Source organism: Denticeps clupeoides, chromosome 8, assembly GCF_900700375.1.
Source record: "Denticeps clupeoides chromosome 8, fDenClu1.1, whole genome shotgun sequence".
NCBI lineage: Eukaryota > Metazoa > Chordata > Actinopteri > Clupeiformes > Denticipitidae > Denticeps > Denticeps clupeoides.
The window spans coordinates 21,181,659-21,202,011 of record NC_041714.1 but is presented as its reverse complement, the minus strand read 5'-3'; the positions used below and the strand labels follow the sequence as shown (position 1 = coordinate 21,202,011).

At 45.9% G+C, this 20,353-nt stretch overlaps 1 protein-coding gene across 2 annotated transcripts; it reads right to left on the bottom strand.

Annotated features, from left to right (window-relative positions):
- Positions 1-417: 417 nt before the first annotated feature.
- On the bottom strand, positions 418-15,384 carry slc2a15a (solute carrier family 2 member 15a). Of its 2 annotated transcripts, XR_003750522.1 has the most exons (13): positions 15,103-15,384; positions 13,033-13,131; positions 11,330-11,490; positions 10,423-10,547; positions 9,424-9,569; positions 9,210-9,342; positions 7,459-7,646; positions 6,289-6,399; positions 3,796-3,897; positions 3,627-3,702; positions 1,643-1,770; positions 1,483-1,573; positions 1,236-1,366 (listed from the first exon to the last, which is right to left on the bottom strand). XR_003750522.1 is itself a non-coding variant. In XM_028988926.1 (12 exons), the coding sequence occupies exons 1-12, from the start codon at positions 15,145-15,147 to the stop codon at positions 1,112-1,114; spliced, it is 1,569 nt and encodes a 522-aa protein (XP_028844759.1). In that variant the 5' UTR covers positions 15,148-15,384; the 3' UTR covers positions 418-1,111. The 2 variants fall into 2 exon arrangements, 1 of the variants encoding a protein (XP_028844759.1); XM_028988926.1 differs by lacking the exon at positions 1,483-1,573 and having other exon boundaries at positions 418-1,366.
- Positions 15,385-20,353: the final 4,969 nt, after the last annotated feature.

Here is a 20,353-nt window from a genome sequence, read left to right as displayed (position 1 = left end):
ATTAAATGTGGGGCTGACTCGCTACTTAGCTATAGCCAGAAGAGGAGGAACACAGAAGCCCAACCACGTGATGCTGGATCATGTTCTACACACTTCCTCTTACGTGAAGCATATTGGACAAACGTTCCTTCACACTGTGATCTTTAAAAGCTGCCATATTATGTCAAGATCTGAGAAGATTTGATTCTTTTTGTTAGACCCTGCAATGAACCCTGAAGCTTTGCACCTAATGACTTTTGTTAGGAGAGCATTGCAGGGTAGCTATATCATTATCGATATATTAGTGTCCTCTTTAATTAAGCATTAAACCAGCCTCCTATCTGAGTTAATGAAGCTCTTCCCTCCCATATCCCTGCATGCCCCCCCCCCCCCCCCCCCCCCAAAAAAAAAGAACTCCACATTTATTTTACACACACATATGCACAAAGTTTCCAATAAGTTTATTCATCATGTAATGTTACAAAGCTATGAACAGCATCGTAAAGTGTTTGAATGCACATTAATAATCCATAGCAAATTGTTTTAAAATATTAGAAAATAAACTTCTATTGTCTATTTGAAATGTAGATAGAAATACATTCTGTGTTGCGCTGCACTGTACCAGTCAGTCCTGGTGATGACTACAAATCTGAAGTCCTTTCAAAAGACTACGTTGGTAAAGAGAAAAGAACCGAAAGACACGAGAAGAGTCTAAAATGAGTCTGAACAGACCCGTACGTTGCATTGCTGCCTGCTTCATCTGCCACAATATCAGGATATGGTGACGCTTCACTAACAGTCTGATGCTCAGTCTGTAAATGACTTATAGCTCTTGTAGATAAAAAAGGCGGAATAAAAACACGAGTAGAATATATATTTATATACACTGGAGAGCCCATTGCATTGCTTTTTTGGTCACTCATTTGATCTAGATATCGACCACCATTGTTCATATGGAACAAACCTCACTGAGAAGTTGCATTAAACAAACCGCCCAACAAATGTAAAAACAGGAGTATAATTGGTAAAATAATAAGTCGGCCCATTCCAGCGTTTGCTCGGTAATAAAGGAAAACACCTGGGGGAACATCTGGATGCTCCTGGCAACCGTGGAAGGTCCCGTCAGTGGAGTTTACGGGGTGGAGGAAGAGCTGTTGAACTCCAGCGATCCGTTCTCCAGCGTGCCGTAGCCGTTCATCGTCTTCAGCTTCAGCTGGTCGGGCTGGCTGAGGGCCTGGCTTTCCAGTATAGCCTCTTTAGTAGCGAACATCTGACTGATCTCCACAAACGTCTTGTTCTTTGTCTCCGGAATGACGAAGAAGACGTAGGTGGCAACTGTGAGGCACACGCCGCAAAAGACCAGATAGCAGTAGGACCCTGCAGACATCTGTGGGGGGAAAAAGCGAAGCAAAGTTAGTATAAAGCAGACTGGAAGGACAGCACATGCCACTAGACGACATCACACATTACGTCCACTTTCCAACGGCCATAGACATAAATCACCCTCTTATCCAGATCTGAGATCGGAGGGCAGGGGCATCTGACCGTGGATCAGCTACTGCTGCATTCTGGGACATGATTCATGGCTGCGGTCCTTGGAGAGAGGTTTTATATGGAGTTAGCCAGGCGCAGGTTAGCTGCTGGGTTAATGGGAAGCGGGTACCTGGAGGAATGGGAAGATGAATCCGATGGTGAAGTTGGACATCCAGTTGAGCGAGCCCCCAACTGTGTAGGCAGCCGGCCGGTGGGACTGCTTGAACAGCTCTGCCGTGATGAGGAAAGGAACACCCGCTGCACGCCACCCAAAAACAACCAACTTTTAGCTGCATAAAGTGTACGGCACAGTTCAACCAAGCACTCTTACAACAAATGAAATATCAGAAATGAACATTGAGCGCTACACATGTCACATTACATGATAATTCAACTAAATATTCTGCGCTGCATTGCACAATATGGCTTTGCTTTTGATTCCATTAATGCAATATGTTTCATTTTATGTCTTGTGTTATGTGTTTGATGAACTACGCAAAGGGAACAAGAGTTACATTCACTCAATAATGCATTATCGCTACTATAATAATTATTATTATTAGGGCCCATGCCACCACCGATGATGCATCACCATCACATGTATGATAATCAGCACCTTTCATGCCGTCGTGCTCCTAGAATATGTTGCCCACTATGAACGGGTCCACATATTTTACATATTTTACGTGTGTACCAGCGACTCTTCCATAATGCAACAGTTCACGGAGGGAGGAGGATAATAAAATAACTTTACGAGCTGCTTGTTATCTCAATATGCAGCAAGCAGGACTTGTTCCAGTGCTTAACTTCTAATCCCTTTTGGTTACAAGTGAAAAATAAGCAGGCGCAAGGTGTTATTTCAAATCTAATGAATTCAGGAACAAGCCGAGCGGCGGATTCATTATTTGTGCATGATAATTGCAGTAGGAGGCGAGCCGCAGCTAAATTGCTAAAGAAACCTGGCTTGTAATTCATTGCTCATGCAGGGTTTTGTCTTAAAACGCCATATTCATCATTGTTTATGAACAATGAGCCATAAAAAAATCCTAATTAAAGACGTAATTACAGCGATAGAGACTGCGGACTGAGAATGAATTATAGATTTTGCAGGAGGGCGAGACAATGCATCAACTCCGTAAAGCGCTTGCCTTCACATTCATCATTACCACACTACTCTGCTGTTGCACAGTGCACCAACTTTCCGCCGGCTCTGCATATTTAGCCGGAGAAAGAAACACACAACATTTCGCAAACTGAGCAAGTACATGTTCCCAAAAAATGCATTTATACCAATACAGCATGCTGAAATGTATTTGTGGCATAGGACGGGCGGGATAGCCTGCAGAAGGCATTGTGGTTGTGCGTTGACTTTTAACCCGGTGGTCCCTTGGTGGCGAAAGAGCGTCGGTGCCAGCGGCAGAGCCTCGCCATGTAAGGGGACGGAGGCAAATTGTCCATATTCTGCTATGACATAAAGAGGCACCAGGGACAGATCGAAATGGGCCTGAGTGACCACACGACAGCCAATGCGCAGCCTGGCAACATCCAGGAAAAATTGGTAATAGGAAGTGATAATCCTCTACAATCATTTTGGCAAAAAACCTAACATTTGAGTCTTCTTCACGACAAGGCACCTTTTTGGTCACAATTGCAAATTGTGTTTAAAAATGTCTTGTGTTAAAAATGTCACCTCCAGGGGTCGCCATTTCCCTTCCCTCAAAAGGTCATATGCCATTTCATAAGGGGAATCAGGAGATTCATATATATATATATATATATATATATATATATATATATATGTGTGTGTGTGTGTGTGTGTGTGTGTGTGTGTGTGTGTGTGTGTGTGTGTCTGAGTAGAATTTCTATTTCTATTTATTCTGTTATATTGAGATAGACCAGCGGATAACACACACTCGCCTATAAACCTGAAGGCCATCACTGATTCAGACTTACTAAGAAAGATACTTAACCCTGAGTGTCTCTAGAGGGACTGTCCCTGTAACCGGTGATTGTAAGTCACTCTGGGTAAGGGTGCCTGCTGAATCTCATACGTGAGATATGGTGGACTCCGGTGTGCATTACCCATCAGTCATGACGAGGTCTCTCGGTCTTACCTGGTCCAATACAGAAGCCGGCAATGATTCCAACCACGCAGGCAACGCTCACATACTTCATGAAAGGAATGTGTGTCTGGGAGAGGGAGATTTCATTTACATTGTTATGGAGGGAATGAATAAAGTGTCATTAAACCGAATTAACGTGCATGTTGAGATGTCTACTGACCTGCAGAATGAGCGAGAAAGTGATTCCGGCACAGCACAGGCCCATAAACCCAAAACCACCGATGATCAGAGGCCTTCTGCCCAGCCGCTCAATAGTGAAACACTAAATGCACAGCAAAAAAAAGTTCTATTTTGCAGCATTTCTTGGAAAATAATAATCTCTGACTCTTGCCATACATCCACTTGGAGTCACACAGTCATGTCTCCAAAACCAAGTGTTTATGCCGACCGAATCACAATAATGCAATGAATAAAAGATGATCATTGCTTAAAACATCACATCTGTTTCCGAAATTTAACAGAGACGGCTCACTTCATAATCCCACTGTGGTGCGCGCACACACACCAGCGTTATAATTTTTCAGGCGGCGTTAAAAAATGAAAACAACGGCATGACTTAAAGGAGAGTCGCCTGGCTGACAGCAGAACGAATAGCTGTAATTTTATAACCAATCTCCGGCCTGCCTCCCGCGTGCCATTCGCCTCCCCAGCGAGGACCAATTGACACTGACAGCAATGAGTTCCTGTGACTAACAGCGGGCCCTGGCTCTTCCAGTCGCTCCTGGTGCATCACTAAATCCTGCCTAAGAGATGCGACTGGGAGAGAGAAAGAGCGCGAGAGCGATAGCCTGGGCCTCCATTACAGCTCTGAGATGTGACCCAGGGAAGGAGCCGGTGGAAACAACACTCATCACTCTTTCTAATGCCTTTCCCCCGCCCGTCTAATGCAGTGTTTCATACATGTGTCAGGGCGGAGAGATACTGGGGCTCTGCTGGGGAAGACGGAGTGCAGAGGAAAACGGAGGTGAAGGCTTCAGATGAAGAACAGGCCAATACCTCATCATCGCAAGCAAGGAAGCTGTAGAAAGTAGTCCCCCCTTCCTCAAGACTAATTTTTGAGAATGCAGAATGCAAATGTGAAAATATTCTTAATGTTAAGGTTACAGTACAGGCCAAAAGTTTGGACACACCTTCTCATTCAACGTGTTTTCTTTATTTTCATGACCATTTACGTTGGTAGATTCTCACTGAAGGCATCAAAATTATGGATGAACACATGTGGAGTTCTGTACTTAACAAAAAAGGTGAAATAAGTGAAAACATGTTTTATATTCTAGTTTCTTTGCTCTAATTGCTGCTTTGAACACTCTTGGCATTCTCTCGATGAGCTTCAAGAGGTCGTCACCTGAAATGCTTCTCCAACAGTCTTGAAGGAGTTCCCAGAGGTGTTTAGCACTTGTTGGTCCAGCTCACCCCAAACCATCTGGATTGGGTTCAGGTCCGGTGACTGTGGAGGTCAGGTCTCCACTTTTTGCTAAGTACATAACTCCACATGTGTTCATTCATAGTTTTGATGCCTTCAGTGAGAATCTACTAACGTAAATGGTCATGAAAATAAAGAAAACACGTTGAATGAGAAGGTGTGTCCAAACTTTTGGCCTGTTTTGTATGTATATCTATGTGTGTGTAAACAACCTTGCTAGGTTGCAACTTACTTGACATTAAACTGAATGGAATCATGAAATAATTTACATTAACCTCTATGATTATTCAAATTGGAATTAAGTAACAGGAATAAATGAATAAACTGTATTAGTTTTACCAATCTGGAAAAACTGGTAGTGAGCTCTTGTTACAAAATGACATGCTTGGCAGTAGCCATTTTGTCTAGAGGTTCTCTAAGGTTCTCTGTTATAAGAATGTGAGATTATTTAACATTAATACGAGTTCCCCTTTCCGGTCTATGGTCCTGCACTGGCTAGAAATGGCGATAGGTGAAAAGAGGGCTTTGGTCGTTTTGCTTCACCGCAGCTCAGGCGGTCGGGCGTGGAATTTGTCCCCTTATGATGTCATAAGGAGAAAGGTTACCTCCCATTTCTCATGCTTGCTTTTTTCCCACCTCTCCCCTAAAACATTATCTCCACCGACCGTCATGGCTTCCAAAAATGCGAAGCATTGCAGTTGCTCGATGACTGAATGTAAAAACGCGGTTTTACTTCCTCTCTCTTCCTCATTAGCATTTAAAGCTATAGACACCAAAATGACGCGTCCTTGGAAATCTCATTCTGGGGCTGGATCAAAGTGTCTGTAATTCTGCAACAAGGGACCTTTAAGATGACACCACCTTTTCAGACATATATCAAAAACATTAAAAACAGTGTATCCTTCTGAAGGGCACGTACCGTTTTATTTACATTCAGAATGCAGAAATGGATTTAGAATTAAAAACAAAAAAATACATTAGTAATTCAATCTAGTTGGTCCAGCATGCCACGCTACAAAGCAACAACCTCCACTTCCGGAGCGCTGGATGTAGAGATGTGAAGAGTCTATTAGACGCGCATGCCTGATTATAAGTGTGAGCATTTTTCTCATATAAATTACATCTTATTACATCTCATTGGGTAAGTGCATTTCCAGCCGCAGTGTGTAAACAAACAGAATGAGGTATGAGTCCCAGAGAGAGAGAGAGAGAGAGAGAGAGAGAGCTTACCCCGATCAGGCCTGCCACAATCTCTATGGCGCCAGTTCCTACTGTGGTGTACTGGATTTCAGGAGCTGGGATGCCAGCGTTCTCAAAGATGTCGTTGGTATAGAACCAGATCTGGGAAACAGGAGACGTGAGAGGGTGGCAGTTGGCTGCGTGCAGATGGCAGGACTGCCGGGCCTGTACGGCGCTGCCGGTGAACAGCACATCAGATTCAATTTCGGCCGTGGAGGAGGCGTGTTTAAGGCCGGGCTGGGGCACGATCAGACGGAACACAGACGGCGGCACAGGGCTGATGGGAGCTGAGCAGAGGCCACCCCTCCGCCTGCCGCGGGGACACTGAGCCAGACCCAGCCACCTGTCAACCCCCTGCGCCGCTGGCCCGCGCCGCCGACCGCCGGGATACAGTGTCTTGCTCAGGGACACAATGGCAGTAAGTGGGACCTGAACCTGGGTCTCCTGGTTCATATGCGGGAGCGTTACCCGCTAGGCTCCCACCACCCCTGTCATCATTATTATTAATACATTCATTACCGTCACAATAATTATCATCATAACTACGTCCATGACTGCTGTCACCAGATTTTTGTGTGTTTAATTTGCTTGAGCAATGGCTCTTGTTCATTACCGTGGCTGGGCAGAGCAAACGAGACGCCATAAACAGCAACGGAATGAAAATTCTAATTAGTTCGGCTCTGTTGGGTAAAGTATGTGCTTTTTGGCATAACTGTCCAGTTAATCATTTGAATAATTAACATGCCCTGAACAGAATAATTCAGCGAGAAAACTATACCTAATATAACCTCCTCCTACAAGGGCAAAATGGAGGAGGTCCGTATAATAAAAATACCGCCAATTTAAAATGAGCTTGGTGGCCAGTTTCACCGAGCAATATTGGTAAATAACTCTTTCCATACTTGGTTTTATTATTTTTTACAAATTTTTCTCCAGGACAGGAGCTAATTAGTTGCGTGAAGCGGTTTAGTGCCTTGATGGATGATGCACCTAAAGATGTGCCGTTCCTCAGGGGCTCGGCTCTGCCGTGGGACAAAATCTAAATTCCAGGCTCATTGTTCACCAGCAGGCCTCGCCGCCTCCGCTTGCAGCTAGACCTATTTTACTGCCTCCGCGACCTTCATCTGCCCCCACTCAGTACCCGCGACCCCTGCGCCTTACCGCGTCGATGCCGGACAGCTGCATGCCGATGTTGATGACGACCACCGAGAGGACCTGCCAGCGCACGGAGCGGTCGACCAGGAGCGTCCACACGGACACCGTGTCCACGGTGGAGAGGGAGCGCTGCTCCTCCTGCATCTCCTCGATCTCGGCCTGGATGTTGCACTTGGACCTGTACCACTTCAGCGCTGCGGCACACCGAGACAGGAAGCATGTTTATTGTCTTTGGTTTTACTTAACGCGTGGCCTAGCAGTTAAGGAAGCGGCCCCGTAATCAGAAGGTTGCCGGTTCGAATCCCGATCCGCCAAGGTGCCACCGAGCAAAGCACCGTGCCCACACACTGCTCACTCAGAGTGATGGGTTAAATGCAGAGGACTTCACTTTCACTTAGTGCTAAATACACTGGAAATGCTCCAGACAAATGTGCCTTGCTGGTGGTTGAGGTGCCACGCGAGAAAAACCAGCATCCTACGTGGCGTCCCCATACGTCAATGTCAAATGACGGCATTGCTGAGAAAACAACGGGTAATCTAACCAATTATTGTTTCTTTTCTCGTTTTCGCCCAACCTGCCTCGGGAGCGGCGAAACCTTTTTCTTTTCTTTGGTGAGGGGAGGGGCAGGACAACTGCATAAGTGCTGATGATTGGCTGAGTTAAACTCCATGTTAAAGGCCAATCAGAGGCAGAGGTGGGCGGGTCTTTACACACAAACACACATGTCCCGTGGAAATATGGACATGATTTAGAATGTTAAATATGTTAAATGTACATTATGCCCTGGAACCAGGTCTTTGTCAAATCTGATGAAGCTCCTCCCATCACCTCAGGATTTATCAAAACTGGCAGCCAAAAACATGGACCCAGGTGCGGCTAACAAGAGTTCTGCTAACGAAGGAGGAGGCGGAGCCACGGCGGACACATCTTTTACATATTTGAACATTTGAAGTTACTTTCCCTAGAAATGAGTTACTTTTACTATTTCATTTGATCGTATTTTAACCGTGCACTTAAATTCTTCACACTTTTTTATTTACATTTACGGCATTTGGCAGACGCCCTTATCCAGAGCGACTTACAACGTGCTTCCATGTTACCATCGATGAAGTGATCAGTTCTGGTTCTCTAGGACCCCCAACTATGAATACAATCTTTTTATTCACTCTGTTGTAGATTCTATACAGAAGTCAGACAAGAAGAAGGTTACAAGTTCATCTAATTATTCTCTAAAGAGGAAGGTGTTGAGGTGCCGTGTGAAGGTGCTCAGTGACTGAGCTGTTCTGACCTCGAGGGGAAGTTCATTCCACCACCGAGGGGCCAAGACGGAGAAGAGTCTAGATGAGCGTCTTCCTTTTACCTTCAGAGATGGAGGGACCAGGCGAGCAGTACTGGAGGCTCGGAGTATACGAGGTGCAGTGCGAGGTGTAATAAGGGCTGTGAGGTAGGATGGTGCTGCTCCATGTTTGGCTTTGTAGGCCAGCATCAGTATTTTGAACCTGATGCGTGCAGCTACTGGGAGCCAGTGGAGGGAACGTAGCAGAGGGGCGGTGTGGGAGAACTTGGGAAGGTTGAAGATCAGTCGCACTGCTGCATTTTGTATTAGTTGTAGAGGTTGGATGGTACTTTATTTCTGATCACTCTGTCACTATACAAATTCAATCAGTGTTTAACACATTTGAGCCGAACAGACAGTGTAGAAAGCGTTTAAATCTCTTTTTTTAATCGCCAGAAGTACATTCTGTAGCCTGTTCACCTGTGATGGTCGCATGGACGTTGTGCTTCTCAATCAGCAGGTAGCGTGGACTCTCTGGAAACCATGGCAACATCATAAGCTGGATGAACGTGGGCACTACGACCAGGGAGAGGAAAAGAGGCCAGTGCTCCTCCTGTTTAGTCAAAGGTGACATGTTAGGAGCTGCAATCCGGAATAACACTCAGAATGCACGCTAGCCTTCAGGGCACCATACCTTTCCCAGGAGCTCATGAAGGCCTAGGAGCTGAGCGGAGAAGACCCCGATGCAGATGAAAATGCTGGGCATGAGACCCAGGAAGCCCCGGAGGTTCTTGGGAGCGATTTCTCCCAGGTACATGGGGACCACACTTAGGGAGATTCCTGTGAACGGCATCAGTGTCACCGCTTTGCTGGCGCTCTCTTCCAACGACTATGTATATTTTTATATGGTTATAACAAAACGCACATCTAATGATTAGAACTGTGGCCCAGAATTATTGGGAAAAACCTGTTATCATGCTTTTTCCAGGACAATTTTGCATCATTATCTTAACAATAATACAAAAGGACAGCTTCACCCATCAGGCTGTCAGGAAACTAAACTCCCTCCCGGCACTGCCCCCACTCCCCTCACTCCCCTCTTCTGCTCCACAAACTTTCTGAACCCTAACACACACAAACTGACCATGCACCAGTCACTCTGTGCAGCTCTGGTCTGCCAACTACCTCACTTGTCACTTTGTCACTTTAAACTTACCTCTGTTGCACTACATGGGTTTGCACTCTCCACCATGTGCCCTTATTTGTTGTTTTTTTTATTGTATATTGTGGTTTTTTTTTGTTTTTTTTTTTAAATTGTATTTATACCTTTGTATTCAATGTTACTGTTTTGTATTTAATGTTTCTTGTATGGGTCTGAGAGTAACGTAATTTCAATTCTCTGCATGTCCTGTACATGTGGCAGAATTGACAATAAAGCTGACTTTGACTTTGAAATAGGGCAAGAGGTATTATATTTTCCATTGTACAGTATGTCTTGTTAAGAATATAATTGAAGGACGAGAGAATCTGGACTGCTAACTAACTCATTTTTTGGTGTGTAGGCTGGATTATAACATTTTTCTTTATTTGCTTAATCACCGATCAATGTGCATATTTTTACAACATTTATTATCTGTCCAGAGCTTTTAGTAGCAATACAGTAGATTGCCCGTTTATTGATCGTGCATCGCACCTGAATGTATTCCCGTGACGAATCGGCCAAAGATGACCATCTCCGGCGAGCCGCAGATCCGGCTGAAGCCCATCAGCAAGCCTGCCACGAACACCAACACGGTGGAGTTGACCACCGTCCCCTTCCTGCGGAGACGGGAGCAAAGTCGCGCTCATGTACCTACCTGCCACTGACCATTACCCCACGGCGTTCCCCCGGAGGAGTTTAACTATCGAAACCAGCTAACTAATGTCCCTCGACCGCAGCCGCCGCGCGGCGTAAAATTACACCGGGGCAGAATACCCCCCATGACTTTATTAGTTCACCGGGTGGTAAACTTCCGTCCTGATTTACCGTCCCGTCCCCTGCGTCTGGCCTCGTGGGCAGCCCCCGCCAGTAAAGCATTCCGCTGCGGTGAAATTGATTGGGGGCGATAAATGGCCTCGTGAATCATCGTCTTTCATTTGCATTTAAATGTCCGCCTGCTTCGGCGGAATCTTGTGGCGCTTCTTCCGGTGCCCACTGGGCTTTTAAAGTCCCGTCGCGTCCTCTCTGAGGACAGAGGGAAATGGTCTGCATTACGTGCGTGAGGCCAAACTGAACCTTTTCACATACGGGAGGTTACGAGGGAAATTGTGAATTCCACTTCACAGGTTAATATTGTCCAATAACGCCTCGGCCCAGCAGTAACGTAAAAAAGGAGGAGTCAGTAAGAGAGTCCGGACCATGAAGGGCAACAGTAAACTGGACGCTCCTCATCCCCTCTCTTCCGTCCGTCAAGGTCACCGGGATGGAGCGGGCGGGTCACGTTGGGCTAATGAATGAGTCGGGGATCGCTCAAGTGACCCCCGGCAACCTTGGGGAGCACCTGGCACTGTGCACGGACCGGGCCAGATGTTCGGGGGAGGCGGGCCTCCACCCGACTCACCTTCCAAATTTGGTCACCAGCGTGGCCACCATCAAGGAGCCGACCAAGCCCCCGATGGCGAAGACGGACACCGTCAGGGAGTACATTAGGGTCAGGGTCTCCTCCGTCAAGCTGCTGCCATTTCTGCTGACCACCGTCCGGTTATAGAAGTTCTTGATGTACTGCAAAGAAATAAACAGGTAAACATGACTACTAGTTAACTACCTACACACGCTTAACTACTGACTGGAACTAGACAAAATATTCATAGTAGTATGGTAGTATACATGGTAGTATACATGCTTGATGTGGGTGGTAGTAGCCTAGTGGGTAACACACTCGCCGGTGACTCAGAAGACCCAGGTTCAAATCCCACTTACTACCATCGTGTCCCTGAGGAGGACACTTAACCCTCCAGGGGGGGACTGTCCCTGTAACTACTGATTGTAAGTCGCTCTGTATAAGTGCGTCTGGTAAATGCTGTAAATTTAAATATCTAACCTTTGTCTTTAGAATTCTTTCATTGCTGAAAACGTACGACTGCCTTTATAATAATGACCAATTTTGCAAATGTACCTTCTTTTTAACGATACTTTATGAATAAATTAGGCTGAGAGGCCTGTTTCTCTCATCGTACACAGTTCATTGGTCCCCGCGTCATGACAAATAAACCTGAAACTACTACGGTTTTAAACAGTAGGCACTTTCAACCCTAGGGGGTAACACACTCGCCTATGAACCAGAAGACCTGGGTTCGAATCCCACTTACTACCATTGTGTCCCTGAGCAAGACACTTAACCCTGAGTGTCTCCAGGGGGGGACTGTCCCCATAACTAGTCGCTCTGGATAAGGGCGTCTGGTAAGTGCTTTAAATGTAAATGTAACCCATTAAATTCCCCGTTAAATGTGACCGATCGCAGGACAGCCATGCGATTAGCAGGAAAACAGTATCCGTGTGAAGAGATGAAAGTCATGGCACACTGTTCCGGAAAACCGACGCCGCTTCTGGAATGTTGTCCTTTTTCCGCAATGACCGTTCAACCCGGAGCTCCAGGATCCATAGGGAGGCTCTGCGAACCACATTCCCCGCGCCATACGTCGCGGACGTTACAGAGAGCACACTCATGCTCACTCCATTCCGGCATTCCTTATCCGGTGACAAATGCCGAATGACGCCTGAAAAGGCACACTGTTCATGACGCAGATGTTGAGGTGGCAGCGTCTTCAAAACGACTCCGCTGATGACGTGGCCTTAAAAATGTACGAGATTTTATTATTTGTTCTTTAACAAACACATGAGTGGATCTGCACACGAACCGTCGTTTAAATAAAGTTTCACTTGATTCTTCACATTTTAAGAGGGACAAACAAGCTGGGATTAATTCTTCAAATCAGGCCCTCGTATTAAAATATTGTGGGTTTACTTTTTTTACATTTACAGCATTTACCAGACGCCCTTATCCAGAGCGACTTACAATCAGTGGTTACAGGGACAGTCCCCCCCCCGGAGACACTCAGGGTTAAGTGTCCTGCTCGGGGACACGATGGTAGTAAGTGGGATTTGAACCTGGGTCTTCTGGATCACAGGCGAGTGTGTCACCCTCTAGGCCACTACCACCCTGGTTTCTGAGGTTTGTGACAGACGAGACGTATTTCATGCCGTCCACTCTTGCTCGGGAAGAACATGTCCTCCTCGGCGGAGAATTGAATAACTCGCACTTACGCTGGCCGGAGAGTTGACCACCGCCAAGTTGTATCCGTAAAGCATAGAGCTGCCAAAGGACGTGAGGAGCGCGACAGCCAGCAGCGATGAGGTGAGGTGCTGTGGAAATGGCGGGAGAGAAGCGGTTACGAGAGCGCCGCAGCGAGCATGTGCGCTCGATGGAGATCACAAGACCGGCCGCACTGGGGTCGGACGCTAAAACCGGACTCGCTGCGGTACGCGCTGCTAATTTGCTAAATCAATTGAGCAACGGGAGGCGAGTAATAGGAGTCTTTCCGGACTTGCGGCGGGAGGGACGATCCTTGTGACCATGCCGAGATGATGGTCAGGTTGTAAAATCTCACGAGGGGGTTGTATAACTATCCATCCAACATGAACCGTCGTATCCCTTATACAGTCCAGAAGTCTGGACACCTTCTCATTCAACGTGTTTTCTTTATCTTCACGACCATTTACGTTGGTAGATTCTCACTGAAGGCACCAAAACTACGAATGAACACGTGTGGAGTTACGTACTTAACAAAAAAAGGTGAAATAAGTGAAAACATGTTTTATATTCTAGTTTCTTTGCTCTGATTACTGCTTTGCACACTCTTGGCATTCTCTCGATGAGCTTCAAGAGGTCGTCACCTGAAATGCTTCTCCAACAGTCTTGAAGGAGTTCCCAGAGGTGTTTAGCACTTGTTGGTCCAGCTCACCCCAAACCATCTGGATTGGGTTCAGGTCCGGTGACTGTGGAGGTCAGGTCTCCACTTTTTGTTAAGTACAGAACTCCACATGTGTTCATTCATAGTTTTGACGCCTTCAGTGAGAATCTACCAACGTAAATGGTCATGAAGATAAAGAAGACACGTCGAATGAGAAGGTGTCCAGACTTTTGGCCAGTACTGAATGTATATATGAAGTACCAACAGTGTAGAGAATTAGGTGGGCTACAGGCCACAACCGTATAGAAAACCCGCGTTTGGGCTCCAAAAGGTGCACGAAAGTGGCAATTTATGGTCTTGTACGCTGAACATAACGAATATTCAAATTTATTAATTCCCTTTTTTTTGGGAGGAGTTGCAAGAAGGACCTGATCCTGACACAACTTATCTTCCTGGATCATTTTCTAGCACAGAAAACTCAAACAAAACCCAGAAGCCTCGGGGGGAAGCCTCGACAGCAGACTGTCGCGGAAGTGAAGCCCTCAGATCATGAGTGGACAAGCTAATTTGGAGCAGCAGGTGGTCAGATGCAGCTACTTATGCATGCCACACACGTGAGGGAGGACGCCGATGCCGTCTTGTGACATTTAATAAAGGCGCCCGCTCCCACTCATCTGGCCAGGACGCTGGCGCGGGGCTGGCGATCGGTCGGCCTGCTTTGATTCCAGGGTGAACGGGTCAAGGGCGGCAAAATAAATACAGGATGCAAACGATTACATTTACAAAACACCTCATAAAACACCTAATACATGTGTATGACATATATATATATATATATATATATATATAGAGAGAGAGAGAGAGAGAGAGAGAGAGAGAGAGAGAGAAAGGGTGAGAGAGAGCAAGAGAAAGAGAGAGACAGAAAGAGAGAGCGAGGGTGAGAGAGCTAGAGAAAGAGAAAAAGAGACAGAAAGAGAGACAGAGAGAGTGAGGGAGAGGGTGAGGGAGAGCGAGGGAATGAGAGAGTGAGAAAGAGAGAGAGAGAGCGAGGGTGAGAGAGATAGAGAAAGAGAAAAAGAGACAGAAAGAGAGACAGAGAGAGTGAGGGAGAGGGTGAGGGAGAGCGAGGGAATGAGAGAGTGAGAAAGAGAGAGAGAGAGCGAGGGTGAGAGAGATAGAGAAAGAGAAAAAGAGACAGAAAGAGAGACAGAGAGAAAGGGTGAGGGAGAGCGAGGGAATGAGAGAGAGAGAGAATGAGAAACAGAGAGAGAGAGAGAGAAATTGAGAGAGCGAGAGTTAGAGAGAAAGAAATAGAGTTTTTGTTTTGTGAAAGCTACTTTTCCCCAAGTTATCTGCTCGGACAGGGGAACTTAGTCGCCCCGTTTCAGAATAGAAGCCCCAGTCAGGAGCCGATGTCGCTTACCGACGTGATTTTCCCCGGCGACGTTATTAAAACCTCCTCGGCCATCTGTGGAGCGTCACGGACAAGTCCCAGCGAGTGTGAAGTGTCGCAGCCGCCGCGGCTCCGCCGGCATTTCTCCGCGTCTGGCCGGCCAGTGCGGCGGCTCCGCTCCGGCGTCACATGACGGCAGGCAGCGTGATTCAGCGAGACAATCAATTAGTTAAGTGAATTTGCAAAAAGACTCGGGGGGAGAGAGAGAGAGAGAGAGAGAGAGAGAGGAGCCGAGCAGAACCGGTTCACGATCCAAATCCGCACGCAACATTTCACAACGCACATATGATTCAAGATTCAAGATTCAAGATTCAGATTCACAAACAGTTCCTGGACACCGGAGTGCTGTCCAGACTGTACATTTTAATGAATAACGAGCGAATTGCGGCCTTTAATCACTTCAGCACTCATCCAAGTTCAGGTTAGGACAGTCTGGTGCTTACCATATTTCCATAAATAATTTTTTTAACTCGGTATTACCGAGTCGCGTTATAATCATGTACTAACTACCATGCACTACAACAAGTGTTACACATTACGACATGAACATTTACATTTATAGCACATGGCAGAACATCTTATCCAGAGTAGCTTACATAAGTGCGAATAAAGAGAACGCTGGATAAATCTTAACTTACTTAATAATTAATATTTTAGCTTCTACGCAATCAAACCCACTGAACCTGGTTTATGTCAATGCTAAAATATTATGGCGTGACGGATTCATGAATTAAAATGTATGTTTTAGTTTAGCCAGAGCTCACTTTTTACAGTGTGGTGACTTCACTTTTTGAACATCATGCAGATATTCAGTCCACCGCTGAAGAGCAGAGACAGAGAAGAGTCCAGATGAATGCTGCTTTCCTGGCACCTTGAGAGATGTGGTACCAGCGCTGGAGGAGTGATGGGAGATCTGAACCTTCCTTGGCTTTGAACGTAAAAAACAAGTTGAGGTGACTGTTGCTGTCCTTGTGAAACACAGCATAACACAGCACACGGTGCACGCGGTGAAATGTGTCCTCTGCATTTAACCGTCATCCATGGTGAGCAGTGGGCAGCCATGACAGGTGCCCGGGGAGCAGTGTGTGGGGACGGTGCTTTGCTCGGTGGCACCTCAGTGGCACCTTGGCGGTCCACTAGGCCACCACTGCCCCTTTGTAGGAATCTGATGTCGGCAGCTACAGGAAGCCGCCGGAGGGAGACGGCTGATGCACCAGACGCTCTAGTATCTGGTCTAGAGAAGGCAAGTTCTATTGTTTTCGAATGAACATTCAGAGAAAAGTTTCTCTCTATATTTGTGTGTATGTTCCATTCATTTACAGCCTTTTCCAATTCCATAGTCGTTTACAACATGATCAACTTTAGGACATTTCTAAATTTGTGACCTCCTTATTTAATAGGTGTGCTTGAAAAATGTTATGATTTGCGCACATTGGTTTCCACGCTGTAATCTGCCCCCGCACATGCTTCGCCTCACATCCTGCTTCATTTTAAATCAATTCGTCCGGAATGGCCGGTGACGTGTCTGATCTGATGCCACATGATGTCGGAGGCCTCCTGCATACGCACGGCCATGCGAGTTGCCGTTGGTGCACATGCCCACTCCCATAGTCTCTGGCCAAAGGCAGTCGTCACATGTGCCGGCAGCTCCGGCACGGTACTTAGTTTCACATAATAAGGTGGTCAGGGGTGGTGAGAGAGTTCAAACTCTCCATCTTTACCTCTCATGCACACAGGACTGGATGAAATACACATAGTCTTTTTTTTCTGACTCCAATGGCACCGGGTCATTTCGTCTTTAAATGGGACGTGTTATTGTTTAAAAAGGGTCACATTTTAACGGGAGGCCGCTGAGGCCCGACTGGAAATGTCTTGGACTCTGTGTGCCACAGTTGGGACTTGCTTATGTAGCATTTTTTTGGACCCACAGCAGCTGACGCTGAAGTTTGGTGACGTTAAGTCAGGACTGTCGGGTGACCTGCACAACCTGCTCCAACACAAACAGGAGGCTGGGAGTGGAGATGGTCCCCTTGCGGTTCTGAAGGACTGGCGGTGACAGTGTTGATGCCGGGCCCGTTAGTGGTTTCCTGTTTGCCTGGCCCCCGGAGAGGAAAATATGTAGCCCGCTGGGCCGCGGCTCTTTTTTACCCGTCAGTCAGTGAGATGAACCCCCTGTGTGTCTGACTCAACCTGCTGACATCAAGCATAACATCTCAGAGACTGATGAGCTTTTGTTAGACTTCTGGCTTCTGCCTGGCGCTTCCGATGTGGAAACTAGGTCACTTGGACCAGTCAGCAGCCGCCCCCCTCATCTGAGCCAGTTAAAAAATGGCTAGAATTATAGGATTTAATCCAGATTAATGCATGATGCATCATTAAACAGATTAGACATGGATTACGGTGTGATTTACACTGTCCTGTTCATAATTCAATTTTTATATTAGGGTATACATATATATGTGTGTGTGACCTAGTATATATATTTCTTGCTTGTTAATCATTTAGGCATAATATGTAACATATTACATAGATAATGTTGCACTTGATAGCCATGGTAAATTATGACCATATTGCAAAATTGTTTAATAGTAATCTAACCATGTAGTGGTAATGACTGTCAGTTTGCCGGTCTTAAGAAGCTCCTGTTTTGACCTTAATGATGCAAGTGGAAATTACGATGTAGTTTTTTTTTTTCTACATAGGGCGAAGCTCTTATCATAATTTATTGCAGTTTAGCAGAAGAGCAAGTGTGTCGAATTTCCTAATGATATATGGGACACTCATTTATAACGCCCCAGGAATAAAAATGGAATTGATTTCTTAATTCTGCTACCTCCACCTAGGCAGGTTAATTTTAATCTCTTAATAGATGCACTGACATTTTATGGGGAAGGCGTTCAGATGTGGCTGTATGTTCACAGGAAGTGTCATGTGTGAGATAGAATCTAATCTCTGAGAACAATTGTCTTTTTATGGTATGCAGGAGGTGAGTAGTAACTTAGCGCTCCTCCCTGAAGCTACTGGTCGATACCTTCCCACCTGATCCTCATTGGTGTACGGTGCACGGTATAATTGCTTCAATGCAAAGGCAAACACAGATGCCAGCTTTGGGATGAAACTCTAACCATCTGAAGCCAGTGACCTGTGACCTTCCCATATTGCATGTATTTATGGATATATGGAAAGTGCAATAAGAAGCAAGACTATGTTTATATCACATAATAATATGGTGCTTTATAACAATGCATGTCCGATGAAAAAGATTATTACATTATTATTACATTATTATTATTACATTATTAAATAATATTACCTTGTGTACTCTTGTTTTGTTTAGTTTTGCATGCGTGTTTTGTTTGTCTGGACTAAACCCCAGGTGTGGGGGACACTAGGGCAGCGGTTAGAGGATGGCGTATGTAATTCCTCGTCAATTTTATTTGCCATGATTACCAAATGACTTCCACCGAGTTGATTCGAACGCTGAAAGCTGAAGCTCATGGAGCGCTCACGATGGAGCCACGTGAGCTTGATGGAGAACAGGGATAGTTGAGATTGTTTGTGTTTGTTATATTTGAATAAATCCACAATAGCTACGATTTGTTGTTTTGTACGGCCCTTACGTTTACCACATGAGCACTTGAAGACGTCTATCATTGGAAATCCCTCATTTGGTCCACTAGGCGCCGATCTGCAAGTATCACATTTTAAATGACACATACCTTCCCGTGATACACAAACAAATAAAACTAAACACTGGCTCAATTTTAAAAAATTGAAATAATCTGTCACACCTTTTATTTTAGCATTGTCGCAATGTGAATAAACCAAACCTTCGGTCAACAGCATTATAGTAAAGTAAAAAAATTAATTTACTCATAACCATAAATTACACAGCATTGTTTGAAAGTGTAAAATAATTTATAATTTTTATCTAAATGAACAGCTACGGTCGACTTTTTTTCAGTGGACTCTGGATTATCTGTGGAATTGCTGTGTTACCACCATGTTTGGCGCGCTTTTCCACCTGATCGTGTTAGCGGTGACTGAGATGGATTGGTGTTTCTGGAAGCCAGTCTGTCCTCTGCTGGCTAATTTCCAAATGAATGCAATCAGGGATTCTGACGCTAACTTTGTGACAGCGCACCAGTGTCCCCAAAGTGATGTCCTTATGTCACAATAAACTGCATCTGGTATGTACAGCGTATCATATTGCATTGCATTGCGCTACATTAAATTGTGCTATATGTATCTGCACGTTTACGTATTACTTAATTTTAATTTTAAGCCAAGCCTAGGGCCTCAACGTCACTGTGGTTACTGGAGCTTGGAGGCCCCCTTGTGGCCCTAATGACACCCATGCACAGGAACAAAGCCTTGGGGGGCATTGGTTAACCTCGGCAGATAGAGAGCATTAACACCACCTATACGTTATTTAACTTGCACATCTCGACTCGCTTTCCGTGGTCTTGTAGACGCAGTAATGATGGCCCTGGGTAAGGGTCTGTGCCTCTGGGACAGAGTGATGATTTAGCTCAGTGTCTCATGTGAACGTTTCTAGCCATGCAGAACACATGCGTGGCTCTGGGAAAGAGGGGGGGGGGGGGAGGGGGGGGGAGAGAAAGAGAGAGAGAGAAAGAAAGAAAGAAAGAGAGCGCCGGCTGCGGCATCTGTGAGATGGCATACATCACTCTGTTTATCGCCACCGCTGCTAATTGAACAGAGACTCACGGAATGGTGCCCCCATGTGTTCCCGAGTGCCGCGACGCCATTGGCTGCCGGCGCGGCGTTACAGCCATTAATGAGACAGGGCCAGGAAGATGGATTACCCTCTGCCATATTGCCCATCATCCCCAATCAAGAACCACCCATGGAAATTGATTGTTCTAATTTGCTCTCATTATTATTATAATACCCGGACAAAATAACACACGCGGCTGGCTGTCACGGCCGTGAAAAGCAGCCATTAGTTATGGGGGAGACAGCAAATGCGTTTTATGAGTTTTGCAGTGAGTTGAAACGTTGGATGCAAACACGTCTTAATCAGATCTTCCTCCCTCCATCATGGTGATATAGCATCTAATTATCTCCACTTCAAAGAGCCGCGGAAGAGGGCGAGATGGAGGGAAGGAGAAAGGAGAGTGCGCGTCCGTTTGTGCTTTGACGCCGCTGTCGCTTTTTTACGCGTCGCGTCTGGACTGCAGGCGACTGCTGAATTGAACAC

Coding starts and splice junctions, on each gene's coding strand:
- slc2a15a (XM_028988926.1), bottom strand. CDS start 15,147: ATGGCCGAGGAGGTTTTAATAACGTCGCCGGGGAAAATCACGTCG. Junction 11,491..13,032: donor TGGTCAACTCTCCGGCCAGC/GTAAGTGCGAGT, acceptor ATTTCTTTGCAG/TACATCAAGAACTTCTATAA. Junction 3,898..6,288: donor TTGTGGCAGGCCTGATCGGG/GTAAGCTCTCTC, acceptor CTGTGCATTTAG/TGTTTCACTATTGAGCGGCT.